General features: G+C 35.4%; 1 protein-coding gene across 1 annotated transcript in view; it reads left to right on the top strand.

The window, feature by feature from the left end:
* The window catches only part of LOC126974522 (cadherin-87A), a 76,663-nt gene extending 62,144 nt beyond the window's left edge, over window positions 1-14,519 (top strand). The window contains exons 29-36 of the mRNA XM_050822032.1: window positions 752-928; window positions 2,725-2,837; window positions 3,444-3,607; window positions 5,772-5,926; window positions 7,703-7,808; window positions 9,490-9,670; window positions 10,495-10,608; window positions 11,822-14,519. Of these exons, the coding sequence (XP_050677989.1) occupies window positions 752-928; window positions 2,725-2,837; window positions 3,444-3,607; window positions 5,772-5,926; window positions 7,703-7,808; window positions 9,490-9,670; window positions 10,495-10,608; window positions 11,822-11,896 (1,085 nt within the window). The 3' untranslated portion in view covers window positions 11,897-14,519. The remainder of the gene's footprint in view (window positions 1-751; window positions 929-2,724; window positions 2,838-3,443; window positions 3,608-5,771; window positions 5,927-7,702; window positions 7,809-9,489; window positions 9,671-10,494; window positions 10,609-11,821) is intronic.
* Window positions 14,520-14,666: the final 147 nt, after the last annotated feature.

The following is a 14,666-nucleotide window of genomic DNA, read 5'->3' as shown; positions in this document are numbered from 1 at the left end:
ACGCACACAAGCATCTTTACAAATAGCCAATAGACATTACATTATAAATTTGCTGTAATAAAAAAGCTATGTATATATATATTTGGAAACCGAATGATCTATATATACATATATATATATATATATATATATATACCATTCTCTATCAGAATATTTTTTTATTTGCATCTATTCAGAATCGTTTATCTTTAATTCAAAGTCAGGTACGACGCAATAAAAAAGACTAAATTTGGATTACGTTGTTATTTCGTCGACGTCATCGGTACAAGAAGAGTAAAGCGGTCACCTGATGTTAAGTGACAGCCCCAACCCACTTGATACAGTGCCGGTCAGGATTATTGAAAACGTAACTTCTGGGCGGCACCACACTTAGACACGCAGATTTGAGACAAAGAGGATGTAAATACTGCGTAAAAAGAGGCGGGATTGCCTAAGTAAAAATTTAAATTTAGCTTACTATGAAACGTGCAGTAATTTGACGTGAGTTTGAAATAGTAGTAGGCCACGAAGTATAATCCAGCTAAGTCTGAAAGCGAACAGTTGCTTAAAACGTAGTGGATTTCGGCTATCTCCGTTTTTTACAAGATTATAGCCGTCATCTGTCAATCTATCAATGACTGCACCTTAAATACAATCGAGTGAATCGCTTTTTTATCGATGTTAAGTCGCAATGGCACAGTCACCTTGGTGGTCAAAAAAAGGTGCAGCTTAGTCGAAAAATAAGAAGTTATCTACTTTGTTCACGTTTCAGGAGTAAAACATACAGCGCGCATCAAGGAGCCCATTATCTCGATTGTAGCGTCAGACCCTGACCTTGCCGAGAACGGAACCCTGATCTACATGGTGGCCGCGTCCAACCTTTATAAATTTGGAGATGCGCAGTCTAGTGGAAGCATTGTGCCGTCACCCTTCAATATAACACAAGACGGCAAGTATTTAACGAATTAAAAGTTATTTAAAGAATTATCTACCTCTGTTGTTACAGTTGATTTATGAACATTGTTTTATAAAACGCAATATTTATATTTGAAATTTAGTAAAAAAGGGTTTAAATAGGGTTATACTTGATCTCTACCATCAAAGGCAAAAGTATATGTGTTACTTCTTAACTTAAATCTATATCTTCTCTTTCTGTCGTCTTTCTGCAGCCCAGACGCTAGCTGAGCTATTTCCGCATGCTGACGTACGTTTTAGTTTCATAAATACTATTTGTTTATAAATCTGTGGTCTTGTTGTAGGTATAAATAATAAATATAAATTAAAAATCATAAGTGTCATACATAAAAAATGTTAGCAACAATTTATTATATCTTAAATCGCGTGTAACCATGGGGCATTACTAAGGCGCATAAAAAACATCATGATGCTTATACAATATAATATTTTTTACAACCATTTTAACTTCTCTGCCTCTAAGCAGCATTGTCCAATCTCTTTGTTTCGGTTTGAAGAGCGCCGGAGCTAGTAAAATTACTGAGATTTGTAATCTTTTATATGTCAATGTGGCGAGCCGAGCTCCATCGCGGTGTGGCTACAATTATCTGCTACCAAGAATCCTGATGATTGGGCGGGGTGTACGCCGTATATTTTGAAGGTTTTAGACGTGTAATATTATTTGAAATTTTATTAAACAACTGCATACTGAGACAAACAAACGAATTTTGTATTTTCCCGAGTCTCGTTTTTAGTATAACGATTGTATTTTTTAATTCTTGTATTGATGGTATGTGTATCTTTATTTTGAATGTATGCATTCCTTCTATTATATAACTATACATGTATAAATAAATGAATTGAGATACTATTGTAAGAATACCTATGTGTTTAAAGTGATTCTTAAGGGATTCTCTAGAATTCAGAATTAATGCGATATGATTCTATAAGATAATATGAGCGCCCCATTATAGTTTTTCATCTAATACTATTCCAAGAAACGAAGTAAAATCTACAAAGATTTAAAGCTTCACCTAATGACTGGAACGTCATAGGGTTCCCCATTTATATTATACTTCTAGATACTTTTTTTTACATTTGGTTGGGAGAATTCAATACATTTTGTATTGCTCGCGCTGAGTGATAAATTATTTACCCTGAACCATTTAAATATGTTTTCCAAGGAAAGGATTATTTTATCTGAAATCTGTGAATGTCTATCAATATTATAAACAAATGAAGTGTCATCTACGATATGAATAATTTCACATTATTTCGAGGATACAAATGGCAAATCATTTATGTAGAAGAGAAATAAGAAAGATCTTAGGATGAACCCTGAGGCACGCCTATCCGTATTACAGCTCCTGATGAATGTTCATTATTAATTACTACTTTCTGGGTTCTATTAGATAAGTATGACGTAATAAGATCACGCCTTTTGCTTTTTATTCCATAATTGAGTTTACAGTTTAGAGTACAACGGTCTACGCAATCAAATGCTTTCGAAATATCACAGAATATTGTTACGGCGTCATCTGATTTCTCCAAAGCATTAAATATATGTCGAATCAACGCCATACCGGCATCAGCTGTTGTTGAACAACCTTTCGTAAAACCAAATTGCTTAGAATGTAAGATGCTATTGCCAGAGAAATGTTTTAACAACTGATTTAATATTACTTTCTCAAAAATTTAACTAATTGTGGGTGGAACAGGTTGGTTAAAGAAGACTGTCAGTGCCTTTGTTACAAGAATTTTTGAGTAAATGTACTTTCGTATGTGTTTCAGGTATAGTTATGACCACCCAGTTCATGTCAGAGTACAACCAGGATAGGTTCGTGCTGGACATCATCGCGCAGGAGATCGCACCGCCACACCGACAGGCGAAGACGAAACTTTATGTTAGTGATATTACAGTGTCTAACGTACCTACTATGTATGCAAACTCGATATTAAAGTAGTCAAGCTTGGTTTGTTATAATAAAAAATAATAAATTATGTATTTTATAAAATATATGCGAAAACTACCTTTCCGTTCCGGAAATTTCTGATCGCGCAGTATGCCTCAAATTGGCCTGATTTTGGCTTTCGCGCAGCGTTCAGTCAATGCGTATTATTTTACATGTATTAATAGATTGTTTATTATTAGGATGATTTGAGTGAATGTATCTGAAAGCTATTGAAACAAGCTATAAGACCGCGCAAAATAAACCATCTTATAAACAAAATAAGGGCCAGAACTTGGCGAGGGAGTATGGTGCCGTACGGCACTTTCGGTTATGGTGTACCTGAAAGGTCTAGTGCTCTGGGGCACGGCCCATTTCGGAAGGTTAAATTAATACGCCAAAGTGTTAAAACATGCAGATGCATGGGCTTGCGGTTTTTCCTACCTCCCTCCACATTTTTGAACTACAACTATTACTTTGTGTCGGTGTAGGAAGAGTTGCTATCCATTTCATATTGTTTAAAAGGTCTCTTATACAACACGAATTTATAATTGTTTCCAGATTTGGATAATAGACCGGTCGTCTTTAATTCGCATGGTGGTATCAAGAAGTTGCAGCACCAATATGGAGGGAGTGGAACGACGACTGAGTGAGGCCGGGGACATGTTAGTAGTGACAGACAGACGGGTGCCCCTCGTGCAGGCTGACAGACGTGTTGATGATTGGTGAGATTAAAAATATTGATGTTTTATCAACTATCTGTAGTATATAATTATAAAAAATCCTGCCTTTTTAATGGAAACAATAGACTCCGGAACCGCTCCATAGATTAGCATATAATTTTGTAAATTTGTTTTAATCGGTCCAACTTGAGAGAAGGAATACTTTATATTCCAAATCAACGAATTCCCTGAATTTTTCTTTTAATTTATTTTTTTATGAAAAAGGAGGACAAACGAGCGTACGGGTCACCTGGTGTTAAGTGATCACCGCCGCCCACATTCTCTTGTAACACCAGAGGAATTACAAGAGCGTTACCGGCCTTTAAGGAAGGTGTACGCGCTTCTTTTGAAGGAATATATAATTATACCCATGTCGTATCGTCCCGGAAACACCGCACTAGGAAGCTCATTCCACAGCTTTGTATTACGAGGAAGAAAGCTCCTTGAAAACCGCACTGTGGAGGACCATCACACATCTAGATGGTGGGGATGATATCCTAACTTGTGGCGTGTCGTGCGAAGGTGGAATTCGGCGGCACACTCCCCGTGATAAATGCGGTAGAAGACACACAATGAGGCGACGTCTCTACGCAACGCCAAGTGATCCAGCCGTTCACAGAGCACTGGGTCATTGACAATTCGAGCTGCTCTGCGTTGCACGCGGTCGAATGGATCGAGCTGATACTGTGGTGCGCCAGACCAGAGATGACAGCAATACTCCATGTGTGGCCGGACCTGCGCTTTGTAGAGCGCTAGAATGTGGGCCGGCTTGAAGTATTGCCGTGCTCTATTAATGACGCCCAGGTTCTTCTAAGCCAATTTGACTTTGCCCTCCAGATGGCCACGGAATTGACAATCGCTCGAGATTTCGAGACCCAGTATTCCGATACTAGGCGAGGCTGTAAAGGGAAGTGTTGTTAAATGGCGGTGATACGACGGATGGGGTTTTTTTAGTGGTAAACGCGCAAACTTGAGTCTTCTCGGGGTTAAATTGGACAAGGTTCAATTTACCCCATTCCACGACCTTCTCGAGAGAGGACTCGATAGAAGACACAAGTTTCTCCCGGCACTGGTCGACGTTTTCCCGAGAGAGACCTGCATGGCCCGTGTATACGGCATCACCAGTGCTGTCGTCTGCATAGCAATGTATGTTGGAGGTGGAAGTTTTGAGAGGAGCGCCTTGTGCCATACACGATCAAAGGCCTTCGCTATATCCAGGCCAACTGCCAGGCCTTCGCCCTTGCTTTCAATAGCCGCCGCCCATCGACCAGTGCCAGTCGACCGACCATGGCGAAAGCCGTACTGCCGGTCGTTGATCAACTGGTGACCCTCAAGGTATAAAAGAGAGCCAAGCGCTGGCGCTTAATTATGCTCTCCATGATTTTGGAGAGCAGGGAATTGTATATTTTTTTTTGTATGAATACCTATTTAATTATAAAGCAATTTTTTATTGCTTTGAAATAATAAAAATTGTGAAAATATTGAAGATATTGTAATAAAAACGAAGCGTCCACTAATTTCATAATTACAAATAAGAGTAGTAAAATCTAACTTGAAATTTTCTCTGATTAAAATTACCAAACATTTTAAATACCTCTGATTCCTAAACTTCAATAAAAATATATCCGAAGACAAAAATAATAATAAATAAATCCAATAGAGGTACTTTAATTTATTGTTAGAATTAGAACTTATTAATTCAATTAAAATTGTATATTTCTAATTGCAGCACGTTAAGGTTTTTTATTATAATTCGCATATTTTGTACTTAAATAATAATTTGTATCGTTAAAAATAATAACCATATTATTACAAAAACATGTCTTGAACACTTGTTTTAAAAAAGTTCAATTACAAATCTGAGTGTTTCTGTTATTTAGCTTCGAAACACAGTCGAATCTTGTCTAAGATAGATGACAGCTGACAAAAATTGCAATTCGTACCTTTCGTTCCTGCGCACTTGGGTTTAAGTCGTGTTTAACGATGTTTAAGTTAAACACAAGCTAAACACTGTTTTGTAATAGAAAAAGATAAACTCCATTTTAGACGTCGTTATTGTTAGGTCATTGAAGTTGTTATCTGAGATACTTTAAATTTATATTTTTGTAATAACACCATAAGTGTTTAGTGAATAACAATAAGCTTTAATAATAGTTGTGTCCAACAGGTGTGAAATTCACTTCCACGCGGTGGAACCGAAGAGCTGGCAAGTTTTACCCGTGGAAAGGGTTTTGGAGAACGTGGACTCCAAATACGATCAGCTAAAAGATATCTACCAGCAGTACGGCGTAGAGACGCTGATTGCTAGTGTTGCTTCTAAAGGTAAACCTATAAATTACGTTCATTAACCAGTGGGAGGATCCTTTGCACAGGATGCCTACTGAATAAGATAGAATGTAACATAATAGTCGGAAAAGAGTAATGCTACAAAAATTATTCTTTTTTGATGAACATTTTGGAAGGATTTTGGTTTACCAGTGGTAGGCTCCTTTGCACAGGATGCCGGCTAGATTATGGGTACCACAACGGCGCCTATTTCTGCCGTAAAGCAGTAATGTCTAAATTTAACTGTGTTTCGGTCTGAAGGGCGCCGGAGCTGATGAAGTTACTGGACAAATGAGACTTAAAATCTTATGTCTCAAGGTGACGAGCGCAATTGTAGTGCGGCTCAGGATTTTTGGGTTTTTCAAGAATCCTGCATAAACGTCCTGCTCGTCTCATCCCTTATTATCACAAAAAAAAAATTCATGTGAACTCTAAAATTAATCGTTTGATGGTATATAATAGCTATCGGTTTCCGCAATGGCGCATTTCAGAGTCACGAGGGCAATTTACGCGTGGCATTCTCCGGTAACACAACATCTCGAAAGTTTCTATATATTTCACCTACAGACGTGTAAATAATAAATTGATAGTGACCCTATCTTCGAGTAGAAAACTTGACTTAGTGTATATTTTTGGTACGTTGTGCATAGACATATGTGCCGCTACGGGATTGCAGATTGTTATGGTAATTTGACATTCCAATTAGTACCAACATTCAGTTATGATAATATTGATTATTCTGTTATGAGTAATATTAATTTACATTGTATTAGTTAACATTATACATAGGTAGTAAATGAATTATTAGATTATTTACGTCTTATATTATAATATCTTTAAGTCTTAATTTTATAAATATTAATGATAGCATTGTGAAATCCGACATGTTTCAGTATAATAGTAGTGTGTTGGTATTTAGACAATTTTATAACATATTTTGCATGTCAATTGACGAAACATATCCGAGGACAATGTTTATTGCAAATAAAATTTCATTTCATTTAATAGATTAATTTGTAAGCTGATCATATTATTAAGTTATTATGTCTATATATCTATACTAATATATAAAGCTGCAGTGTTTGTTTGTTTGTTTGTTTGAACGCGCTAATCTCTGGTACTACTGGTCCGATTTGAATGATTCTTTCAGTGTTGGGTAGTCCATTTATCGAGGAAGGCTATAGGCTATGTTTTTTTTTTCAAAATTAGGGATCCGTAATAAAATTGCTATTTTGTAACACAAGGTGTAAAATCGAAAACCTAATTTTTCGTGCGCTGCAAAAACTATTGACAATAGAACAAAATGATGTACAGGCTATAATATAGGCAATATTTTATTACTTATAAAACTATTGCGTGAATTATACTTTATATGGCAAAACAACGTTTGCCGGGTCAGCTGGTTAAGTATATTTTTAGTAATTATAATATTATATAATCACATGCAAAATCTTAGTAATGTCACTTTATTATGAAGTTGGTAGTTTCATATTATTAAGATTGGTAGTAGGGTAACTGTTACGTATTGCTCTCAGCTATTGGCCACTTCTTTTTGGGGCAATCGATAGTGTCGGACGTGCTGGCTTATTGTTATAAATCATATTTTAGTGTTACTTGTATATAGTTGTGATTATAGTGAAATTATTGAATAAATATTCTATTCAAGTGGTTCGTAAAAGTGTTTTATCATAGTATGATTCTGACCGTAAATTTCGGAATGTTATTGATTGGATTGTTTTGAAGTTTACTTATTGGACTTTTTTTGTGTTGCAGCTCCAGATAGCTTCGACCCAGCACTGGCAACACTGATAGCTCTACTCATTGTTCTGTTCATCGGGATCGTAACCTTTGTCGTCGTCTGCTCTTGCTTAAAACACTGGTAACAGTTATTTATAGTTTATGTTATATAGTAATATAATTAATGTTCGGAGGAGTTGTTGTGGAATAATTAGTGGGAGGCTCCATTGCACAGGATGCCGGCTAGATTATGGCTACCACAAAGACGCCTATTTATACAGTAATTTCTAAACATTATTGTGCTTCAGTCTGAAGAGCGCCGTAGCTTGTGAAATTACTGGGCAGATGAGACTTAACATTTTATGTCTCAAGGTGACGAGCGCCGTTGTAGTGCCATTCAGTATCAAGATACTCAGGGCGTAACAATTACCATCAGCTGAACGTCCGGCTCGTCTTGTCCCTTATTTTACAAAAAAAGACGGCTGCAGTGGTCCTTAACCGATACCACCTCTTAAGGATCCTTCAACCTTGGAACACCTGGATCAGCAAATCATCTCTCAACCGATTCATCTTGTATTGCGAATGTTAATGGGCGCTCATAATAGATGAAAGTCATTTATTTTCTCAAAATTGATTGCTTTAGAATTCTTTTTGATATCATTTCTAATATACTAGATACTACTACCGCTTCGGAAACAAATGGCGCTATGAGAGAGACGAATCGGCGCAAGAAGCTCTCCCAGCATTTTTTTTGCGCTCTTTTTAATCAAATATACAATATTGTATTGTCATAGCTATAAAATAATCATAATGTAGTCCCAGGCTGTCGGATCACTTATATATTCAGCTGTGGAGTAAGTAGATGAAGCCAGCCGTTTTTTAATAAAATATTTAAATTTATTTATAGATAATGCCTAAACAGTGGCTGGGACTTTATTATAAAAGTATACCTAGGTAACACTGAAAATGTTTAGAAAATAAAAAAGGGCTTAATGTAGAAAGTTGCCAATTCGGGTTCATAGCAATATATCCAGCTTTCATCACCTGTGATGTCAAATACAGCATTTGAGTCACCGCCGTTGTACTTATCTAACATTTGGCGACACCAGTCCATGCGAAGGTGTTTCTGGTCGTCGGTTAAAGTATGGATAATCCATCTGGTACAAAGCTTCTTGACGCCTAAATGTTCGTGTAATATTTATCGAACTTGACTCATACCAATGCATAGGCTTGCCCGTAATCTGCTGATAGGTCACTCTCTTATCTTCTTCTATCATGCGTCGCACAGCACTGATGTTATCTCCAGTAGTCGCTGTTAAAGGACGTCCCTCACGCGGATCACCATTGAGATTGCTACTTCCATGCTTAAACTCGTTAAACTAATTGTAAATAGTGGCACGAGATGGGGCTTCATTAAGAAATGCGAAAGTTATGATAAATCATTGACCGAAAATTTTCCCGCGTTAGGTTCATTTTCACGTGTAACAATGAATGTTTTAGATTTGCTGTCAATTCACAAAAACAAATGATAAATGAATGCAATATACTACATTAGGTTACCAAAGAGTTCTAAAATTGAAATTCAAAAAAGTTTTCATTAGCAATGTTTCTAACTGGCCAGTTCTAATTTTTTTTTATTTATTTAGTGGCACGGGATGCAAGTCCATAGGCCGGCCAGTTCTTAACATTTTCAGTGTTACCCACGTACACTTTGACCCTTAAAGCAAGATAAAATCATAAACACTACAGATTCAGTAAGCATCTTAATGTTGTAGATAAATGGGTCTTCAAATCTCTCAATTATTTTACGTTATGCAATCCAGGGTGATTCCACCACCATCAATCCAGTCAAGCAAAGGTGACAGCCTGGCGCGGAGACGGATTCTGGAGGAACTGAGCACCACCGAGAACCCGCTATGGCTGGAGACCAAGCTGCGGCCATATGAAGAGCAGGAGCTCACCATGAACGTGTTTGGAGACCAGAATGAGCCGAGCGAGCCGCTGGTAAGGAAATTAATTATTTATTTACTAGCCGTTTTCGCCGGCTTCTCACTGAACTAATATTCCTGGACTGTTTTTATCGGTTGTGTAACAGCAAGAGACTATCTAGGCGTATAAATTATCTAAATTTGTTACCTCATTGAGTACCTCATCCAAACCGTATTTAGTTTACCTTTGGACTGTTTAGTTCAGTTAGTAATGACCAATAACTGTTGTAAAGTATTTTAAGACTTGAAAAAATATTTTGTTTGAAAATACATTTATTTTATAGTCGGGTTCTTATAACAAGATTTTATTGACACTTCCACTTATCAAAAGTTAACCCTTCAACTGTGAATATGACTTGAAATCGATTCTAGATTTATATGATGCTGTTATACGTGACCTCTTCCACGTTAGCATTGCATTAATAAAACAAATCCAATTGTTAATCGAGCTAATAATTAGTGTATAATTGAGTTACAAACATACAATTACTATATATAGTTATGATAAATAATTATTGTAAGTCATATCTTTACACAAATGAAATTTGAAAACAAAATTTTTTGAACGAAGCGGGACTCTAACCCACGACCTCTCGCGTTCCGTACGAGTGCTCTGCCAACTGGGCCAACCGTTCGATTGACATATCGTCATAAAATCTTGTGTTCAACTCTCAGGTTGTGGCTTCATCCACAGGATCTACTTTACAGGTGATAACCTAACCGGGAGGTCCTGGGTTCAAGTCTCGCATCGTTTTTAGTTTTATTTGTGTATTAATCCTAGAAGTGAGGGTTATCACTTTTAAAACATAACAAATTGTTTAATTATATCTTTGTCGACAGCCGGACAATACATACGCGACCATCCAGGGCGCGCCGGGTAGCACACGATGCGGAGAGTACGCCACACTTGGGAGGGAATCACCCTCGCCGCTCGAAGTGGCACTAGGCTTCCAGGTAATACAGCATCTCATATCATCTCACTAATCTACATATTAAATACTTTCTTTAAAGACGAAGTTATTGATTACGTAGAAAACTGCATATGCCCGATATCTTCTGCAGGAAGAATCTTCTATAAGGTTATTTCAGGGAGACATTATATAACCTTAGATAATTAATAAGTCTAGATAGACTATGACAGCTGTGAAAACGTTGAAAAAAATAGACTTTAGAACTAACCTCTATTTTGAGCAATTCACGCACACTAACGCAAAGTGTCATATAAATCGCGGGTGTTATATGTAGCTTGTTACGTCAAAGTTTTTATTTGCATAAACATGTTAGTTTAATGTTACATAAATATTATAAAGTACATGTTTGCCACATTTATGTCGTGCAAATTTTACAAAATACATTTCTAAATCATTAGTTACAATAATATCAATTTAACAAAAGATTAGTAGCAGTATTATTAACATTATACAACTATCACACTAAAGTAATATTCCTGGCCTGTTTTTATCTGTTGTCTAACATCAAGGGACTATCTAGACGTATAAATTATATAAGTTTATAACTTACAAAGGCAAGACTACAATCGTAACGTAATTCAGTACCTACAGTTCCGATCGATTTGGATAGAAACATATTTTGTCACATATATAATTGGAAGTAGTTCCTAAAAATTTTCAAAGCTACAAACATCATTTTAAGGAATTCGGGGTCGGGCTACTAAGTCATGATGTCATTTGAAGAGTAACAGTAAGGCTGCCATTTTTTGTCAGTCCGTTAATATGAATCACGTGACCATTTTTGTGTTCTTATCTCAATTTTGACATGATTGTGGTTGGGAACGTTTTTCTTGAATTATGTCCATATGTCACTCTCAATGTAGGTTCGGTGAAATAGAGCATTTCAGCTAAATTTCAAGCGCGAGAGGTTTTCTTATTCGACTTATAAATACTACTTAAAAGGCTTATGTGACAATAGTCGTATCAATTATTAAAGAGGCACTGTACTTCATGTACCTGTCAAAATATCAGATCATTATATCAAAAGACTCACTATCCAATTTGGCCATTTTGTTAGTAATTGTTGGATTTAACTCTACTATTTAAAGACAGACTTAGATAGTTCACAGTCCAGACTAGAAACTCTATTAAACCTTAAGCGAAAAACAGGAGGTTTTCTATTATTATAGGTTGTAAACTTTTCTTTCAATTTTCAGGGTAGTACATTCAAACCACTATCAGCTGATACTCCGGAGCCGCCTCCCAGACCGGCTGGTCTACCGTCACTATGATAGTTTTAAGTACCATATCCTATACAACACCGGTTTACAAAAGTATTGCTATCTGATTAATTATTAATGCTAAAACTAGTCACGAATGCTACAAAGATATTTTGGTTTTCTGAGGGCAATTTAATAGTTATATTTCAACAGGGTTATTAAACCGCTCACAAACATGTTAAGGTTGGCTCACAAACATGCTAAGTTTGCCTCACAAACATTCTTAGGATGTCTCAAACATGTTAAGGTTGTTTTACAAACATATAAGAAAGAACTCACTAGTTACTTTGTTGAAAATAATATTAATTTTGAATGAACTGGTCAGAGTATATTAATATTGGAAGAATATTGAAATAGAACATTGATAACCAATAGGAGAATACCGGGACTGTAAGTTGTTGAAGGCCTCAATACACCCGATTTGTGAGATCTCTCATATTCCCGAGTGAATACACACTACACTTTAGTATGAAAATTAACAAGATAGTATTGAAATTTTGGCTATTAGATACGAAATATTTATTCTAAAAATTAAAAGAAGAAAGTAGCTTCAATTTTTCTGAAAACCATAAAAAAAATTATACAAGGGTGTCAAATAATTTGTAGATTGTCAGTATATAACAACAATAGAAATGATGAATTTTCGGCCCAGTTTTCACGACAATACAAATGGAATTTTCGAGAAAGTGTAGTTTAACCGGTGTTATATAGTTGTTGTAAATATTCGCCATATCGTTGCATGTTGGTGGCGTGCTACATACAGTGTTAAGTTTAAAATTATTTGGTAAGGTATGCACTAAACTCTGAAGTAGAAATATTATTGGTTGTTTTATTTTGTGGTATCAAACTGGTTGATGTTGCAGACAGACACAATGTAGTACGCTCTCAACGTTCATATTGTACATACGATGATATTATATAAGATATGCATAAGTTAAAATATAGTATTATCGCTTACATATAAGTGCCGATTAGATTTAATCAAATTTGACACACTCATACAGTGTTTCAAAATGTAACGAGTCTGAAATTAAATATTAGAGCTAAACATTATTATTATTTATCAATGGCTAATGTGCTGTTGGAATGATAAAATAAAAAAAAGGATTGTGTGGTTTTATGAAACCACGGACAAAAAAGTTTGAGATGACGTAATAAAAGTTTCACTTTAATTAGGATATGTTCCTCTACTCTACAATAACTTATAATTTTAGGTCAGTTAACTAAAGGTCTGAACAACATATTCCATTTTGCGTAGTGTATGTAAATATACAGACACGCCGAGAGAGAGATTTTTCTTTTCCTCGAAATAGCAAACAAATACAAATTACATATTACGATACAAATAATTCATATAGTGATCTTATTAAAATGTAGTAAGATATCTTATAGCGTACACTATTTAGATATATTATGTACAATGCTTATTCATTTTGGTGAGATTTATTACTGCTTCGCGGCAGAAATAGGTGCCGTTGTGGTACCCATAACCTAGCCGGCTTCCTGTACAAAGGAGCCTCCCACTGGTAAATTGTCATATTATATATTTGTTTAGACTCGTTACATTATGGACTGACATATTGTTGTAATTGATATTATACGAATCTCTTTAAATAAGCCATGTTTTAATAATAAAATGCTCAAACGCCATGTTATAAATTTTTCGATTTGTAGACGGGGGATGGATGGGCAAATGGATTTATTGTTGTTTTTTTTTGTTGTTTTGTAGGCTTAATGCTTGCCATAAAATAAATAGATATTGATAGCAAATATTCATGACAGACAGAAATGCAATGGTGACCATTTTTCATTCAAACCTATTTTTCTGTAGAGATCTCCAAAACAATTGTATTTTATGGAAGTTGTGATTTATTTAATAAGTATGAAATTATGATTGAGATGGTTTTCCTATCGAGTTTGAAATACTGTAAACCTTTTCACATATTTTGCTTTAAAAGGCATAAAAGGCATTTATTTTCACAAAACTGATTCCTTTTTGATATCATTTCTAATATACTAGACACTACTACTGCTTCGGAAAGTAATGGCACTCTGAGAGAGAAGAAACGGCGCAAGAAACTCTCCCAGCATTTTTACGCTCTTTTTATTCAAATTTACAATATTGTACTGTCATTGCTTTTGCTATAAAATAATCATAATCTAGTCCCAGGCTGTCCGATCACTTAGATATTCAGCTGTGGAGTAATATGATTTATGACAGAGTAATTTTTTACTACAACATTTAAATTTATTTTTAGATAATGCCTGAACAGTGGCTGGGACTTTATTATAAAAGTGTATACATTTACTCTTAAAGCTATTATGTATCTTACGAAGCCTACTAGAATCAATAACAGCTACTTTTTATTTCTCGGCAATAGAAATTTTAAGTATTCAATTGAGTTAACAATCAATAAGCTTAAAGATGTGTGGAAATAACTGTCGACTTGCTACACGCTAACTCGATTTGTGATTTAAGTTTAAAGTAAATAATACTAATATAAAGTCATATTATCTAGTATTACGTATTATAAGTTGTACAAACTATTAAACAGTGTATTTCAATCATGAATAGGAAATTATTTTTATACAATTTTGTATTGTTTTTACATAATGAAATAAAATAATGTATTGATTTTGCGTCTTATTTCTATCGTTTCTTTTTATGAAAATACGGGACGAGACGAGCATGACGTTCAGCTGATGGTAATTAATAGGCCCTGCCCATTACAATGCTGTACCGCTCACGATTCTTGAAAAGCTCAAAAATTCTGAGCGGTAC

Source organism: Leptidea sinapis, chromosome 32, assembly GCF_905404315.1.
Source record: "Leptidea sinapis chromosome 32, ilLepSina1.1, whole genome shotgun sequence".
Lineage (NCBI taxonomy): Eukaryota > Metazoa > Arthropoda > Insecta > Lepidoptera > Pieridae > Leptidea > Leptidea sinapis.
This window is presented reverse-complemented; position numbering and strand designations above follow the sequence as displayed.